At 38.9% G+C, this 17,325-nt stretch overlaps 1 protein-coding gene across 1 annotated transcript in view; it reads left to right on the plus strand.

Moving 5' to 3' along the window:
• Positions 1–17,325, plus strand: part of Efr3a (EFR3 homolog A) — an 85,894-nt gene that overhangs the window by 39,825 nt on the left and 28,744 nt on the right. The window contains exons 5-9 of the mRNA XM_052160438.1: positions 65–186; positions 5,098–5,247; positions 8,582–8,719; positions 13,736–13,814; positions 16,670–16,805. Of these exons, the coding sequence (XP_052016398.1) occupies positions 65–186; positions 5,098–5,247; positions 8,582–8,719; positions 13,736–13,814; positions 16,670–16,805 (625 nt within the window). The remainder of the gene's footprint in view (positions 1–64; positions 187–5,097; positions 5,248–8,581; positions 8,720–13,735; positions 13,815–16,669; positions 16,806–17,325) is intronic.

The raw sequence follows: 17,325 nt of genomic DNA on the forward strand, positions 1-17,325 counted from the left end.
AGATGTGTTTACTCACTTTTAAAAGGTGACGTATTTTGTTTGTATTGTTATTTTTGTTTTTTAGTTTGTCAAATTTGCAAATATTGAAGAAGATACACCGTCCTATCATAGACGTTATGACTTCTTTGTATCTCGATTCAGTGCCATGTGTCACTCCTGTCATAGTGATCCAGAAATCCGAACTGAGTATGTACTGTTTTACCTCATAACTTACCTTAAGTAATTTATACAAGAATTCACTGGATATTGTGCTTCTGTAGTTCACAGTGATTAGCAAAAGGCATGAAAGATACTCATGAAACAGCCTTCCATTGTTAGAACATACAATGTTCAGCTGAATTTGCAAGATGAAAGTGGTTGAAATTCAGACTCCTTACTGTCTTCCAGAATGACCCATGGGCTTCCCTGCCTGTTTGAGTTTCTGTTATCCTGTCATTTCTCTTGCTTGCTGTCTCCGGAACACTGGGCACGCCCCTCTTCAGTCCGTTTGGAAGCTATGCTCTCAGTCTAGTGTGTTCAGCTCTGCCCTCACTTCCCTCCAGGTTCTCTCCTGGAGGACTTAAACTACTAACCTCACTCCTTACCTACTGCTCACCTACTTGTGCTTACTCCTTATCTTCTCGTTTTTACCCTGTTTTTCTTTTTTTGAAACAGGGCCTTTCTGTCATCCTAGTCACTCTACAGCTTGCTGTGTAGACCAGGCTGGCTATGAGCTCATAGAGATCCTCTTGTCTCTTCTTCCTGAGTGCTGGGATTAAAGCTGTGTACCACCACTCCAAACCTTTTCCCGCCTTTCCTTTTCTCTTATTAGAGGGCAGGACAGGAGCTATGTTCTGAGCACTGCTGTTGTACTGAGCACTTTGACTCATGTCCAAAGGTATACAGTTAAAAGTTAAAGTCAAAATGATGCTGATAAATGATATTAGTTTGAGGATTACTGGTAACCTGATTCAGAGTTATTATGTTAGTAATGGAGAGTCAGTGTTTTCTCTGAACCACTTCAGAGTGTGCAGAACCTTAACCAGGAATTGGCAGACTCATACAGGTGCACATAGTGAAAGCAAGCACACGACTTGTGGATCACTGGAGAAAGGAGGCTGAGAGGAGGCATAACAGTCGTTTTCTCCAATGTGACTTGCCTGACTACAGTTTCTCATTACAATCCAGGCCATTTATCACTATGTGATGCTTTAGACAGAAGAATATTGTAATGACTTAAACCTTCCTGGCCACCTCATCACTACTAAAATTTTATTTCCCAAGAGACATTTTAAAATGAGTGTTTTTAATCATAAGAAAATGTGGTTGAATAATTCAAATATGAGATCACCTTATATTTAACTATTTATCGCCCCCTGGTGGGAAACCTTGTATTTTGGACATACTATTTATATCCAAATTTACTATTTTTAAATATCAATATAAAAATTAAGTACATAAAATGTTATTAAATTAATTTAAAAATTTTATATATGTATACCATATTTGCATAATTTCTCCTCCCCTCTCTTCCCTCCAACCTTTTCTATCTTTCGTCAAATTCATGGACTCTTTTTAATTATGATTATTTTGTATTTGTGCAGGAATGAGTGCATGCATGTGTGTGTGTGCGTGCGTGTGCACGTAAATGTATATCTACAACCCGCTGAGTCCATTTAATGGTGTTTTTATATCTTTTTTTTTTTTATGGCTGATCAATTAGAGGTCATTTATCAGGACAAGTTTCTGAAGTTCTAAATTGTCAAGTTTTCATTTGAATCACTGTTAAAACTATGAGTCAATTAAAATGCTTGAAGATACAAGTTGTAATTTTTTTCTACTGTTTCTTGAGTAAAAGTGAATTCAGTTTTCCCAGTTTATTTACATTTCTTTTCAGGTTCCTACTTAGGTTCTTATTCTTTTTTATCCTTTTAAATTTTATAAAACACACTCCTCCAGAACCTTCAGACTTGGACAGTAGGAGATGAGTCTAGAAATTATTCTCCTCTTCCCCTCCCTACCCACCCAACGTTAGTTTCTTTCTCAAACACAAATAAAAACCCAGTACAACAATGTCTCCTCAAACCAAACCAAGAAAACAAAATAAAATAATAATTCACCAACTATAAACAAATATAAGTGTGAAGGATCTCGCACGCACTCATACTGTGGAGTCCATTATATGGTGTTCATCTACTCCTGTCCTGGAGGGGTTGCTATATTCAGTGTCACACTCAGTTGGAGAAAACTGATTTTCTCAGTTTCCCCAAGCAAGTATAAGTGACAGTTCCGTTGTTAGCTTTACCCTAGTGGTTAGGTTTTTAATCCATCTATCCAGCCATCCATTTTTGTTTATTTTTTATTTATTCACTTTATCTACTGTTCACTGCTCCCTCCCATAATCCTCCCCCCATCCCCTTCTCCTCTGGGCAGATGGAGGCCCCTGTGGGTACCCCCAACCCAGGCACTTCATGTCTCTGTGAGGCTAGGTGCTTCCTCTCTCACTGAGGCCAGACAAGGTAGCCCAGCTAGAAGAACAGATCCCATATACACGCTTTTGGGATAGTGCCTACTCTTGTTGTTCAGGGGTCAAATGAAGACCAAGCTGCACATCTGTTAGATATGGAAGGGGAGGCCTATGCTCAGTCCATGTATGTTCAGTCTGAGAGCCCCAAGGGTCCAGGTTGGTTGTTTCTTGGTCTTCCTGTAGAGTTCCTGCCCCCTTAGGGCTGAAATCTTTCCTTCTATTCTTCCATAAGAGTCCCCAACCTCCATCCTCTGTTTGACTGAGGGTGTCTACATCTGTCTGAGTCAGTTGGTGCGTCCCAGCCTCTCAGAGGACAGCCATGCTAGACTCCTGTCTTGCAAGCAAAACAGAGTATCATTAATCATGAGAGATTGGTACTTGCCCATGGGAGGTCTCAATTGGGCCAGTTATTTGTTGGCTCTTCCCTCATTCTGTGTTCCATCCACAATCCCTGCATTTCTTGTAGACTGGATAAGTGTTGGTTCGCAAGTTGTAAATGGGTTGATATTCCTATCGCTCTACTAGGGTTCCTGCCTAGCCATAGGAGGCATCCTCCTCAGGCTCCATATCCCTAATGCTGAGATTCTTGGGCACCTCCTTATCTGTCCATTCATTTAAAAAAATAAATTTTAAAATTTAAAATTAAAAAAATGTCAAAGTTGTACAAAACAAATGGACAGAAGGAAAAGAGCCTAAGACATGGCAAAAGAATCAGAGACCCACTCATTTCCACACTCAGCAGTTCCATAAAAACACTAATCTGGAAGCGATAACATGTAGGCATAGGACCTGGTGCAGTTGCATGCAGGCCCCATGCTTGCTGCTTGAGTCTCTGAGTTCATTTGAGCTCTGCTTAGTTGATTTAGAGGGGCTTGTTTTCTTTATATCTTCCACCTCTGGCTCTTACACTCTTTCTATAGCAGGATAGCATTGGAAGTCACATTATCACTACATTTGGTTTTCTTTTCTAGATAAGTATTATTTCGTTTTATCTTAGGTGCCTGAGATATCTAGTCTTAGGTTCCTGGTCACTCAAGCAGTGTTGGGTATGGGTTCCATCTCCTGGAGTGGACCTTAAGTCAAATCAGATATTGGTTCCTCACTTCCACAAGCTTTGTGCCACCCTTGCGCTAGCATATCTTGCAGGAAGTACACCAAAGCATTTGTGGCTATATTAAGATTTTCTTGTATTTCGTTACAGAAATAGTTAATACTTGTAAATTTATACATCATAGTCTAATTTCTCTTAAGAACTTCCAGCTATAAGGAAGTCCTCATCATTATAGTGACTGGCTCACAAATAGCTAATGCTTGTTGACTGTTTACTGTGAGGAAGTTCTTGTTAGCTTATCAGTCAACTGTTCACAGCACCCTTAAGCTTATAGGATACAAATGGTCAAATGTATTCCTGTGGAAACTAAATTGTCTTGGGGACTAAGACTAGAATATACCGGTCAGGGCAGGTGTTAGAGCTGTGTTGGGTTCTAGCCGTGTAGCTGAAGTGGCTTATAACCGCCATAGCATGCACCCTACCCTACCACAGGTCACCTCCATCTTCTGCTCCACTGAGGCTCCTGCCCTGTATTTAACCTTGTGCTTGTCTTCCTCCCCAGGGAATAGCGTCAGATATGTGGAGCAGACACCCTTTGTAGTGCTGTTAGATTTGTGCTCTCGTGATCATAAGGAAGCCTGTATAGAGAGAGCTTTGAAATAGGCAGAATTTGTCTTAAATCTTCCATTCCATTTCCTGTTGGTGTCTTATTTCTGTCATCCCATTCTCCCTATCTGTTGCTCTTGAATGCCTCCCTGTATCCCCAATACTACCCCTTCCATCTCAACATTTTCTGTTCTTTAAACATGTTAAGACAGTGTTAGGTGAATGGAACAGAAATCCAGTTGCTGACCAGATGGTGAAAAGGAAGGAAGGAATTGAAAATAGGACCGAAGGAGGTAATTTGAGCAGAAGTGCCTTGTAAGAGAAATGGGCTGGCAGCTAACTCTTCTTGAGACTTTGTCCATCTGCAATCTGTGCAAATTTAGTCACCTATCTTTCTTGAACCTACAGTTTTGTTTTGTTTTTTCCCTCCCAGGGGAATCAAGGATATGAGGAAACTGGGGCTTCTGAGTTTTGATGGGACCTTAGGGCAACACTGATTAACTACAGTGCTGTCTGTGTGCATGTCTATAGATACCTTTTAAATGAAGCATCTCTCTTTCTAAGGGAACAGTGGCCAGAGTATGTAGGAGCACAGTGCCACTAGGAGATGGGAGCTCCTCCCTTGGCTCTGAGACTTCACAGTAGCTTATGTTAGAGAAAGCTATGCTTTTGACTGCTTTTTATTAACAAATATTACATGTAGATTACAGCCTTTAAACTTTACTGATTTATAAAGATGATGGCTAAACCATCTTTTTAAATATATCTCTGTCCACCTTAGATTTCTGAAATTTCAATTTCATACCTATATTATGTATAATTCTAAAACATTTTATCGCTGAGAGAGCAATGTCAACATATGTTCTCTTAGGTAGAAAAACAGACTTGTTTAGAAAACCTGTTTTCATGAGTTGTTCTTTCCCTATCCTTATAGGATTCGCATTGCTGGAATAAGAGGCATTCAAGGTGTAGTTCGCAAAACAGTTAATGATGAGCTTCGGGCTACCATTTGGGAACCACAGCATATGGATAAGATTGTTCCTTCTCTTTTGTTTAACATGCAGAAGATAGAAGAAGTTGACAGGTATTGTATACTAAAGTTGAGACTGTAAAGATGGTTCAGTATTTAAGAGGGCAAACTGCTCTTGCAAAGGACCAGAATTCTCTTTTAGGCACCTAATTTGGACAGCTTGCAGTTGCCCTAACTGAAGCTCTTTGTGGGTCCACTGCCTTCCAGGGACACCTGCACTCACATGCACATACCCATACATGCACACAGACATTTACATGTCAATAAAAATAAAAATCTTTTCCGAAAGATACTAAAGGCTGTATTGCATTGTTCATGTGCTTACTAGGATAAGGATGTTTGGTTTCTATCATTATATATGTGGTAATGTCATAAAGTTAAGGGAATTTAAATATATGTACCTTTCTAGAAATTTATTAGAGTTGTTAATCTCAGGTACATATGGCACATAAGCACATTGTATCAATAAATGTAATAATAAATTTTTAAATGAAAATTTTATTTGCTAGATATATATCTGCATGTGTGAATTTATATAAATATATACTGGAAAATAAATTATTTTAGTATGTAGTACTACTTAAAGTTGTAACCATGAGAAACAGAAATTATTGCTGAATTTCTATTTTCTTCCTTAGAGATCTACACTGCTTTATCTTAGGGAGATAAAACTAATCAAAATAAAATGATAATGACTATTGTTTATTGCATTTTCTTTTTTACTGAAAATTAAAAATTTTATATATTTAGATCACAATTTTTCTCATTATCTCTTTTCCACCTTCCCATTTATATGACTCCATGCTTTCTCTCTGTCTTCCTCACTGACTCTCCCTTTCTCTCTCTGTCTCTTTCAAACAGGCAGATAAAAAAAAAACCAGAATAAAACAAAAGAAACAGGAAAAAGCATGAGAAACACATATACACAGAGACACAAACAGCATCAGAAACCATAACATATAAACAAAGACCAGTAATTTAAAAAAAAATACCCAAACAACGCATTATGAGGCAAAACAATTCAAAAACCATGGAATTTATTTTGTGTAGGCTTTCTCCTGCTGGGCACTGGGCCTGCCCTTAAGTGTGGTTTTTATACCCAGTGAGACTCCATTAGAGAAAATGAATTTTTCTTTTGTGAGCAGTTAACCCTTGGAGAGATAGATGGCTTGTGGGTTAGGGATGGTGGCTGGTATTGACTTCCCTGCCCAGCTCTCTGAGCCCGGAGAGAGGGTTTTGATGATGAGATTCCATTTAGGACTAAGTATTCCAAGATCTCTTACTCTTCACAGTGTCCAGTTGTGGGTCTCTGCATTTGACCACATCTACTTCGTGAGAGAGCTTCTGTTACAGTGGCAGAGGGAAACACTGATTTTTTTTTTTTAAACTAAAAACCAGACAAGGTTGGTTTCTAATTAATAGCGCTAAGATATCTGGAATGACACACTAGTTTCAAGAATATGCTGGATTTCTTCTTCCCCCATAGTGCTTAGGTGCATTTGGTATTTTGGGTGTTATCCAGCTTCTCAGAAGCATGTAATCCCCCACATGTTACTTACGCAGGAAGAATATTCTTCAGTAGCTAAAACAGAATTACCCAGTTTCACTTATGGTTCACCCTGGTTCCTGCTCTTGGAAGAGGAAGTATCTAGAATAGATTTTAAAAGAATTTTTTATATAGTTTCAAATAATAAAATTTGCTTATAACTTTCATGATTCTATGCACAGCATGAAAATGGATTTAGAAATGAGGAGCAGTTGATAATTTTGTGCTAACACAGATGGAATAATATGTATTCTGGTTAATGCCAACTGCAGGAAGAATTGATTTGTAAGCCATGGATATGACTATCTCTAGCTTTGTAATCTTCCTTAAAAGTGTGATATATTCTAGAACCTTCTGTATATTCTTATTTTTAGTGCAATAGCTAAGGCTTAAGATTTTCCTATCTGAAATATTTACTATATAAAGATCTCTAGCTAGTCAGGAGCCTGTTTTCCAATGATATCTGATGTTATATCGTAAATAAGATAGAGGGAACACACTAGGGACACAAACTGCTCTTAAAAGAGTAGGCCCCATGTCCAATAGTAGATGGCCAATAGAAAGTGAGTTCAGTGGCAGCCTTGGAGGTTCTTCATCTTATAATGCTGGGTCATATATAATATATATATAATATATATTGCTGTTCTTCCCTTTTTATTAATTATTTCTGCCTGCCTGCCTGCCTATCTATCTATCTATCTATCTATCTATCTATCATCTATCATCTATCTATTCTTCTCTCTTTTTACCCTAGGTCCTTTGCCATATGTATTGTGGCTTCCAATGTGGTGTTTTTATGGGATTATTGAGTTTGCAGATGAGTGGGTTTCTATTTCTTGTGCCGTTATCTTTTTGTTTCTTTTGTCCAATTCCAATATATTAGTTTTTGTTTTATCTTATTATATTTTATTTACTATTCTCCCTTAGAAGCCTGTTTATTTTCCACTGAGAGACAGACTGAAATGTGGTGGATCCTGATGGGCTGGGAGGTAGGGAGGGGCTGGAAGGAGTGCAGGGAGGGGAAAATGTAATCAAGGTATATTGTGTGAGAGGAAAAAACATTTTCAATAAGAGGAAAAGAAAGATAAATGAAACAGAGACTCTGGATGCCAAACATAAGTTGTATCTTTCTGGTGTGATCCCAGTGCAACAGATGTATATTTTTTACGATGTTGTTACCATAAATATGTTGCAAAAGCAAAAAAAAAAAAAGCATAAAATGATATCTCAAGATATGGTCAAACGTACTTTCTACTGAAAACCTCTCCATATGCAACTATTCCCGTTGGTTTAAATTTGTTCATTTTTAATTCTTGGATTCTATCTGGATATATTTTTTAGCTCTTTTCATTTGTCCCAAGTTGTAGTTACGTAGGGGATGGGCCTGTACTCACTCAGATCTGAGCTGGCATGAATGTTGACACTGTCAATGAAAGTAAGCAAATAGGAACTGTTACCTTCTGCAGCTTTGTTTTTGAGACAGGGTCTCACTGACTATATAGTTCTGGCTGGTCTGACATTCCTTATATAGACCAAGCTGGCCTTGGATTCACAGAGATCTTCCTGCTGGGGTTAAAGGTGAATGCCACCATAACCAGCCTCTGAGCGTTTTACTGGCATAAAGGACATTCTGTTAGAAACAAGATACTACCTACTGGAAAGATTATATGCTTAGCTCTGAAGATGCTAAGCTCATGAATTAACTTTGAGTTAGGCTTTAATGTTATTTGAGAATAAAACAAAAATGTCTTTTTAACATTTCTGAGAAGTAAAGTGTGTTCTGTTTACCCTTAGGAACTAAAATAGAATTTTTTTGCCTTGGCTTTTTTATTTCTTTTTCAGTCGCCTGGGCCCACCTTCTTCCCCCTCTGCAGGTGACAAAGAAGAGAACCCTGCAGTGCTGGCAGAGAGCTGTTTCAGAGAACTGCTGGGCCGAGCAACTTTTGGGAATATGAATAATGCTGTTAGGCCAGTTTTTGCGTGAGTACTTGCTATTTTTCTAGTTCTCCATGAAGGTAGCATTGGGCATTCATTATATGTTTATGCTTGTTTCCTTTAAGTATGAATACCATGTACTGCATCACTTACCATGAATCTCTTTACATCCCTTGACGTGCTTGTGTGGAGTGAGAAATTAGAGTGTCACCACCATGTGATGCACACTCTTGCTCTCCCTCCTTCCCTCCGTTTCTTTTCTTTCTTAGACTTGAACCTAACACACTCCCATAGAGCTAAATCTTACCCCCACCCCCAATGTTCTTTTTGCCTTTCCTCGGAGCTTAAGATTCGGCTCACTTCTGAATAAATGTCCTATTTTATTCAGAGTCTAATTAAGATAAGAATATTGAAGCCCCCACTGGTCCTTACATGGTGTCTTCCAGGCTCTTATGCAGCAAGTTTCTCTGCATAATCAGTATCCTGTACTTTCAGGACTTGTGCTCCTAATTCCATCATGATAGATCAGTGTATTCTAATCTCCTGAATAATTACCAGGCAGTTTTTATGCTGATCACTCCTTTGATTCAACACCATCTCCTCTTTACCCTCTGGCTATAGTGAACGTAGCATACATAGAATATTTCTTTTGCAACATCCAGAATTCTTATGTGATGGGGAGGCATTTTTACTTCAGGGTTCAGAGTTAGCCATTAAGTATAAGAGTTATTAAGTCGCATACCTAGATTAAAAATCAAGAGTATCATCAGTTCTTCAAAACAACTTTAGTATGAAGGATCTTCCCTCTTTTCTCTTCCAGTAGCCTTACAGGAATTCTACTAAAAAGTAGACAAATTGTGTTAAATATAGTAAGGCAGACTATTTTGATGCATGCCCAAATATTTCGGCTTAAAAATAGAATTTAGGCTAGCTAGATATAAGGCCAACTTTACCACATTAACTATACTTGAGCTGAAGAATTTAAACTAGGCTTTTGCCCTCCCCCAACCTTTTTAAATTAAAATATGTGTTTTTCATATTATATATTTTCATCATGGTTTTACCTTCCCTCCACAACTCAGATCTTTCCTCTATTTCTAGCCCCTCCCCAATTTTTATGTTCTTTTAAAACAAAGCAAAAAAAAAAAAACTACCACAGAAATCAAAACAAGCAAAAGTATAACCCACACACACACACACACAAAAAGCCAAAACAAAGAAAGTGAAACTAAAAGTCTACCAAAAATACCATTATTTGTTTGTGCTAGTCAGATAGGCATTGGCTATCCTAGAGTGTGGGTTGACAATCCTGTGAGACCCACGGGGGAAATCTGCACAGCATCTTGGTGAAGGATGGCGCCCTGTGTCTGCAGCCCCTCTCAGTGCTGGGACCCCATCTGGCCTGAACATTTACAGGTCCTGTACATGCTGCTGCCACAGTCATCAAGTTCCTATGTACATCAGTCCTGTAGTATCTGGAAGACTTGGTTTCCCTGTGTCTGGAAGACAATTGTGTTTTCTGTCACCCATGACCTCTAACTCTAAAGTTCTTTCTTCCTCACCTTCTGCACATATCCCTGAGTCTTGAGGGGAGTAGTTGAAGACATCTCATTTAGGACAAAGAACTCTAAGTCTCTTGTTTTCTGCATGTTTTCCAGTTGTGGGTCTCTGTCCAATCCCATCTACTGTAAGAAGTTTCTCAATGGGTGTTGAGTGGTACTGATCCATGAGTACAGCAGTATGCCATTGGCAATCATTTTATTGCTAGGCTCTTTTAGCTAGGCTTCCCCTAGGCCCACAGCATATCTAGTCTCAGGTTCTTGCCCACTTTAGGAGTGTCAGACATGGGTTCCATATCAAAGAGTGGGTGTTAAGTCCAGTGAGGAAGTTGTTTATACCCATACTGTTTGTGTCTACATTGCACCAGTTTATGTTTCACGTAACTCGCTCTTGCAGGCCTCAGGGTTTGTAGATAGGTGATGATGATGAGTACCTTTCTCCCGTGATAATGGACAGAGTATCCTGAATGCTAGTCTGTAGTAATAAAGCTTCTAGTTATATATCAGCTTGAATTCCCCATGTTCAGTAACATAAGTATGTTATCTTCATCAATAAGGTCTTGCTTTATATTTTTATAAGCTATTTAATTAGTTAACTAGATGCTTAAAATTATCTACAAGTAAGCTACTACATAATTGATTATATGAAGAATAACACCAAATAGGTGAGGGACATGCACAATGATTATAGATTATGAGAAAAAGGTCAAAAAGTGATCTGTCATTTAAAATCAGAAAATTCATACTTAACAGAATTTGAAGTAAATTTCTTGAATTAGATGTGACAAATATTAACAAGACTGCTTCAGTAGTGTTATTTGTAAAGTATATTTTGGTTCAACACTGAAACAGGCTTTTTATTTCTATTGTTACTTGATCTATTAAAAAAAAAAGAAAGATTGCCAAAGAATTTTAAACATCAAATTTTCAGTCAACAGCGAGTACAGGACAGCTGGCATGCTGGGTGCAGTGAAGGAGTTAGTGTGAAGCAAGAGGAGAAAGCCTAAGTTACACCAGGGAAATCTGAACATTTTATCTTTAAGTCTTTATGTAATTATTAATTGTCAATTAACAATTATTAAGTCTTTAGGTAATTATTAGCAATTTTAGCTAAAAGTTGAAAAATGGCCATAACTGCCCTTTGAAGTGTTATGAGCTAGCTTTGAAATAGGGTCACTATGTTAGTTGGTTATAGGAATGAAGTTCTGTACATGAAGTTTCAGGCCTGTGAGTCAAGGACACCAGAGGGTTGTTTAATTGGACTCTTAAAGCTAACTGTACTTTATAATCATCCTGTTTTTGGATTGCTTAGGTTGGTTTTCACCAGGTTATTGTGTAGCTATGCTTTTCTTTCCATTTCAACAGTTGATGTCTCAGTCATTGACTCTTATAGATCTTGGGAGATGATTCTCGGACTTTAGTGTTGCTTGTATAGTATACATGGAATGAATGACTATTGTTTCTTAGGCTCTCAAACTAAACTCCTAAAACTAGTATCTATTTCATTGTCCTTGACTTTATTCATTGAAGCCCTCCCAGGGATATCAACATAGTATGAACAAATTACAATAAGACTAGGCACAAACATTCATATCAAGGCTGGACAAGGCAAACCAGTAGGAGGGAATGGGTCCCAAGAGCAAGCAAAAGAGTCAGAGACAGCCCCACTTCCACTGTTAGGTATCCCACAAGGACACTAAGCTGTACAATCATAATGTATATGCAGAGGACTTGCTTAACCCCATGTAAGCTCCCTGATTGTCCATTCAGTCTCTTAGCCCTTCTGAGCCATGGTTAGTAGATTCTGTGAGCCAGTCCTTCTTCCTCCTTTTCTGTGGGCCTCTCCCAAGCTCTATCTAGTATGTGGCAATGGTTCTCTATAGCTTCTGGATGAAACCTCTCTTGTGATAGTTGGGCTAGGCTCTGGTTTGTAAGCATAGTGGAATATCACTAGGAATCATTTCACTTTTCTCTCTCTCTCTCTCTCTCTCTCTCTCTCTCTCTCTCTCCTCTCTCTCTCTCTCTCTCTGTGTCTCTCTCTCTTTCTCTCTCCCCCCTCCCTCCCTCTCTCCCTCCCTCCCTCCCTCCCTTTCTCCCTTTCTCCCTTTCTCCCTTTCTCCCTTTCTCCCTTTCTTGCCAGTCATGTTTGGTTATATCTTAGGTCTCTGGTATATCTAGCCTCTGGTTCCTGGGCCTACGCAGTGTTATGCATGGGCTCCCTCTTCTGACATGGGTCTCAATTTGAACTAGTGATTGGTTGGCCATTCCCACAAGTTCTGTGCCGCCATTACCCCAGCATATCTTTCAGTCAGGACAAATTGTAGGTTGAAGGTTTTGTGGCTAAGCCATGGGAAGCTTTGACTAGTTACAAATGTCCAGTTCAGACATCATATCCCCCATTATTATCAGTCTTCCATAGGGTCACCCACATAGATTCCAGGGTGTTTCCACTGCACTAGGTTTCCACATCACCCCTGACAATTTCCTCAATTCCAGTTGTCTCTCCAAGTACTCTCCTCCACCCTCCCCTACCCATCCTCTCATGCCCTTCCTGTTCCCATTCCTACCTTCCCACAGTCCATCTGTGAAATCTATTGTTTTCCCTTCCTAGGGAAAACTGTGTGTCCCCCTTGAGCCCTGTGTGTTAATAGTCTTTTGGGCCTGTGCATTGTAGCATGGTTGTCCTTTCCTTTACAGCTAATGTCCACTTACAAGTGAGCACATGGTATGCTTGCCTTTCTGAGTCTGGGTTCCCTCACTCAGGATGATTTTTTTTTTCTAGTTTTACCTAACCTCTCACTCTAGTTAGCCTGGATCTTAGGTGTATGGGTGACGTTTCTGGAAAGATGGGCTTCTTATAGCTCCCTGAGTTCAGAGCCCAGACTAAGATCAGCAAAGCTTTGGCAATCTATTTCTACAGAAGATACCCCTGGTTTTTGTTTAGGGTTGTTTTTTAATTTTATCTACATTTGCTTGTCTATCTGGGGAATCCTGTCTTCTAGGCTTCTGAGTAGTGCTGGGAACTCTATAGTCTGATCTGACAGCCTGCTCTTCCTAAACTTCTCTGTAACTTACACATTTGACACTCTTGACACGACTAGTGTTGGGCATGAGAAGTAAGGACATGTTCAGGTCTGTGTGCCTCTTGTGGAATGTGTTTTTTTCTATTCTGCATCGTTTAGTCTAGTATCCATTACTACTGTATGGCCAAGGTTGGCAATTAGAAATGTATGCCATAGTTCTGATAGTAGATCCCTGTTTGTTTGCTTGTTTGTTTGTTTGTTTGTTTGTTTGTTGAGACAGTATTTTTCTGTGTAGCCTGTGTATCCTGGAAATATCTCTGTACTATTGACCAGGCTGGTCTCAAACATAGAGATTCACCTGTGTCTGTCTCCTGAGTCTAGGGATTAAAGATGTGTGTCACCATGCCCAGCTTTTGTTGAAGGTTTTACAGTAAGGTGTGATTAAAACTGAGTCCTTAATTTTTAATTGTTATTTACAGGCATTTAGATCATCACAAGCTGTGGGATCCTAATGAGTTTGCAGTTCACTGCTTTAAGATTATAATGTATTCTATTCAGGTAAGGTTTAATCAGTTGTTTTATTAAATGAGTAATGATCATTCTGCTGGATGAGCATACCATGAGACAAGTGGAAAACTAACATGCAGAGCATTGCTTTTGTTTTGTTGGTTTTTTTGAGACACTCTCATTCTGTAGCTCTGCCTGTCTCAGAACATGCTGTGTAGACCATGTTGGCCTGCCTCTGCCTCTTGAATGCTAGGATTAAAGGCCAGCACTATCCGCACAGGCATGCACTTATTTATATATTTTTTTCTCATTTACTGCTTGTTTTCTTATTATCAAGACAACAATTTCTAATAAGAGGATTAGATAATGTTATTGGGCCACTTTTAATTGTATACTTGTTTAAGTCAGGCATTTTGTGTGTCTGTTACACTGATGAATTGGTATTGGTTTCATTTGTTATAACTTCTAGTCTATAGAATCTTCTGTATGTTGGCTTCTACAAAGGACCACTTTGGGACTTTTTTCCCCTCAGAATCTGAACAGACTTGATTAGCTCTCAATTGAGATGGGATTTCATGACTTCAATTCTGGATTTCTCACTCTGCATTCTTTTTAACATATTATACTATTTTAAGCAAATCCCTTGTAAGTAAAATGAATATGGATCCTAGTTTGCCTAATACAGCCTTAATGTATATTGTTACTAAAAATATCCTCATCATCAGTTACAGAAGTGCCCTGTCAGACAGTACATTAAATAGCTACAGCAAGGCAGACAGAGCTACAGGAGGTTCGTGAGGAGCATGCAGTTTTCCAGGCAGGAACCTCAATTTCAGGTTGTTCTTGTTAGTGGTGTTGATGGTAATAGTGGTGAGTGTGTGTGTGTGTGTGTGTGTGTGTGTGTGTGTGTGTGTGTGTGTGTGTGTTTGTGTGTGTGTGTGTGTGTGTGTGTCTGTCTGTCTGTCTGTCTGTCTTTGTCTATGTGTGTATGCCCTCAGTTTAAACAGCCCTCGCTTTAAACATAGCTTTACCTAAACCAAAGTAAACATTGACTGGCTTCTTACTTGAGGCTATTAGCAAAGAACCAGTGTCAAGACAGAACATCAGAAATATCTAGAGATACCAGTGACATTACTGCCAATGGAAAGAACTTGGTGCTTTGGAGCAATAGCTTCTTTTTAATTTTTTTATACTACATGAATGTTGTGTCTGCATGTACACTTACATGCCAGAAGATGGCATAAGAGCCCTTTGTAGGTGATCATGAGCCACCATGTTTGCTGGGAATTGTACAGAAACTCTGGAAGAGCAGCCAGTGCTCTTAATCACTGAGTCAACTCACCAGCTCCTTCTTTTTAATTTTCATTACAATTTTATTATCCTAGTTGAGTATTTCTATGCATTATTACATACATTAATCAGGTTTACCATTCTACTTTCCTTTGCCACTCTAGTTAGTTTCACCCACACAGTTTGCTTCATTTTCTTCTCTTCTGTATGTATACAATTTTACATATATGTTGTATATATGAGCATATACAATCTAGGACTCACACTTGACTTAATTCACTTAATTAGGGTAAATTCAGTTGCAGACTCTATTTTCCTTCAAACAATATAACCTCATTCTTAATGGCTGGAAAAAAAATGTCATTGTATATGTATACCACTTTCCTAACAAGCCATTGATCCCGTAAAGTCAAGCATGGTAGCACAAGTGACATCATGGCACAGGAGAGGTCATCCTGGCTGAATCACTGAGTTCCGGACAGTGTAGCTGACTGTCTCAAAACAGACAGGGAGGATGGCGTACCTACAAAGGTATACCTGAGACTTACTTATGGCCTTCATGTGTGTGGCAGCACACAGTATAGGTTTGGGGGTAAAAAGAAATATGGTCTCCATTTTAAAAAGTTCAATCAGAAATGGAGATACACATTTTTTATTATATGGGAGACAGAAGTAGGTGGATCTCTGAATTTGCTTTTCTAGATGTACTGTTTGCTCATTTGCGTAAGCATTTATTTTAGGTCCTAATTTTTTTAACTGTTACTTACCAAAGTCGTTCATGAATCCTCTGCTTTAAGTGTTGTCAGTTACACACTGATGGTATTTTTCTTTTGACACTGGCTTGTGGTTACACAGACTTTGACTAAAGACTGTTAAGGTGGCCATAGTAGAGTCTAGCTTTCATAATTGATTTTTACTTTTTGTCCTGTTATCAAATTACAGGAGTATATTAGGTATTGTTTATGAAATTCTAAGTATAAAGAGATAAACATTTCCCCTAAATCTTTTGGGTGCCAGTGCTTAATATTTAGTTATCTATAGTTTTAGTCATCTTTGCTTTTAATATATTTATGTATGTGTGTGTGAGTGTTGAAGATGTGCATGTGTGTACTATGACATGCATGTAGAAGTCAGGACAATTCAAGACTCAGTTCTTCTACTTGTCCAAGTAGGTTTTCTCTCTTCTTTCCTTCCCTCTCTGGTTTTTAAAATTATTTTTATTTATTTATATAAGTGCTTTGCACACGTGCATGTACACCATATGCATGCCGCCCAGTGTCTATAGAATCCAGAGGTAGCTATCAGATCCTTTGGAACTAGAGTTAAAATCAGTTGTGAACTGCCATGGATGTGTTGGGAACTAAAGCCTGAGTCCTCCAGAATAGTGAGTAATCTTAATACCTGAGCCATCTCTTTAGCCTCCATCCACCCCACCACCACCAAGTTAAAGACGGTATTTGGTAATTTCCTTTCTTTCATTCAGGCTGTCATAAATAGTTTACAGTATCACTGTTTAGTCTGTAAAGAGGAGGTTCTGGCCCTCATGTGCTGTACATAGAGTCCCTTACAGAGTGGTGAGGCACCACCCCGTGCCATGTGCTGCTTGCTTCCTCCAGGCTCAGTATTCTCACCATGTGATCCAAGAAATCCTTGGACACCTTGACGCTCGTAAGAAGGATTCTCCACGAGTTCGAGCTGGTATCATTCAGGTTCTGTTAGAGGCTGTCGCCATTGCTGCTAAAGGTTCCATAGGTGAGTACCAATAAAACACAAAAGGGATGCAGTAGTTAATACCATCTCCCCGGTATTTGTATATGAATGCCCTCTGTCAGATCGCTCCACATATTTTCTCATGGCCTATAATTTGACTGCGCATGTGATTAATCTTTCCTTTTCTCTCCATATTCTTTTCCTTGTATTTCCTTTAATAAAGCTTTAGGATATGATTTGTATACTAAATGTGTAAATATAGACTTACAAAGTGATGCAAGTCAGCAATTTCTTTCTCTCTCTCTCTCTCCCTCTCCCTCCCCCCCCCCCTCTCTCTCTGCCGCCCACCCTTTTCTCTCAATGTTATTAAGTATTCAAGCCAGGGCCTTGCATATCCTAGACAAGTGTTCTACTACTGAAAGACATCTTTTTAGTTTTCATTTTGAAATGACATCTTAGTAAATATTCCAGTTAGCCTTGAAGTCACTATGAAAGCCATGTGGACTGTAAGCTTGAAACCTTCCTACCTTAGCCTCCTGAGTAGTTGGGATTTTAGGCATGC

Source organism: Apodemus sylvaticus, chromosome 17 (assembly GCF_947179515.1).
Source record: "Apodemus sylvaticus chromosome 17, mApoSyl1.1, whole genome shotgun sequence".
In the NCBI taxonomy this organism is placed as follows: domain Eukaryota; kingdom Metazoa; phylum Chordata; class Mammalia; order Rodentia; family Muridae; genus Apodemus; species Apodemus sylvaticus.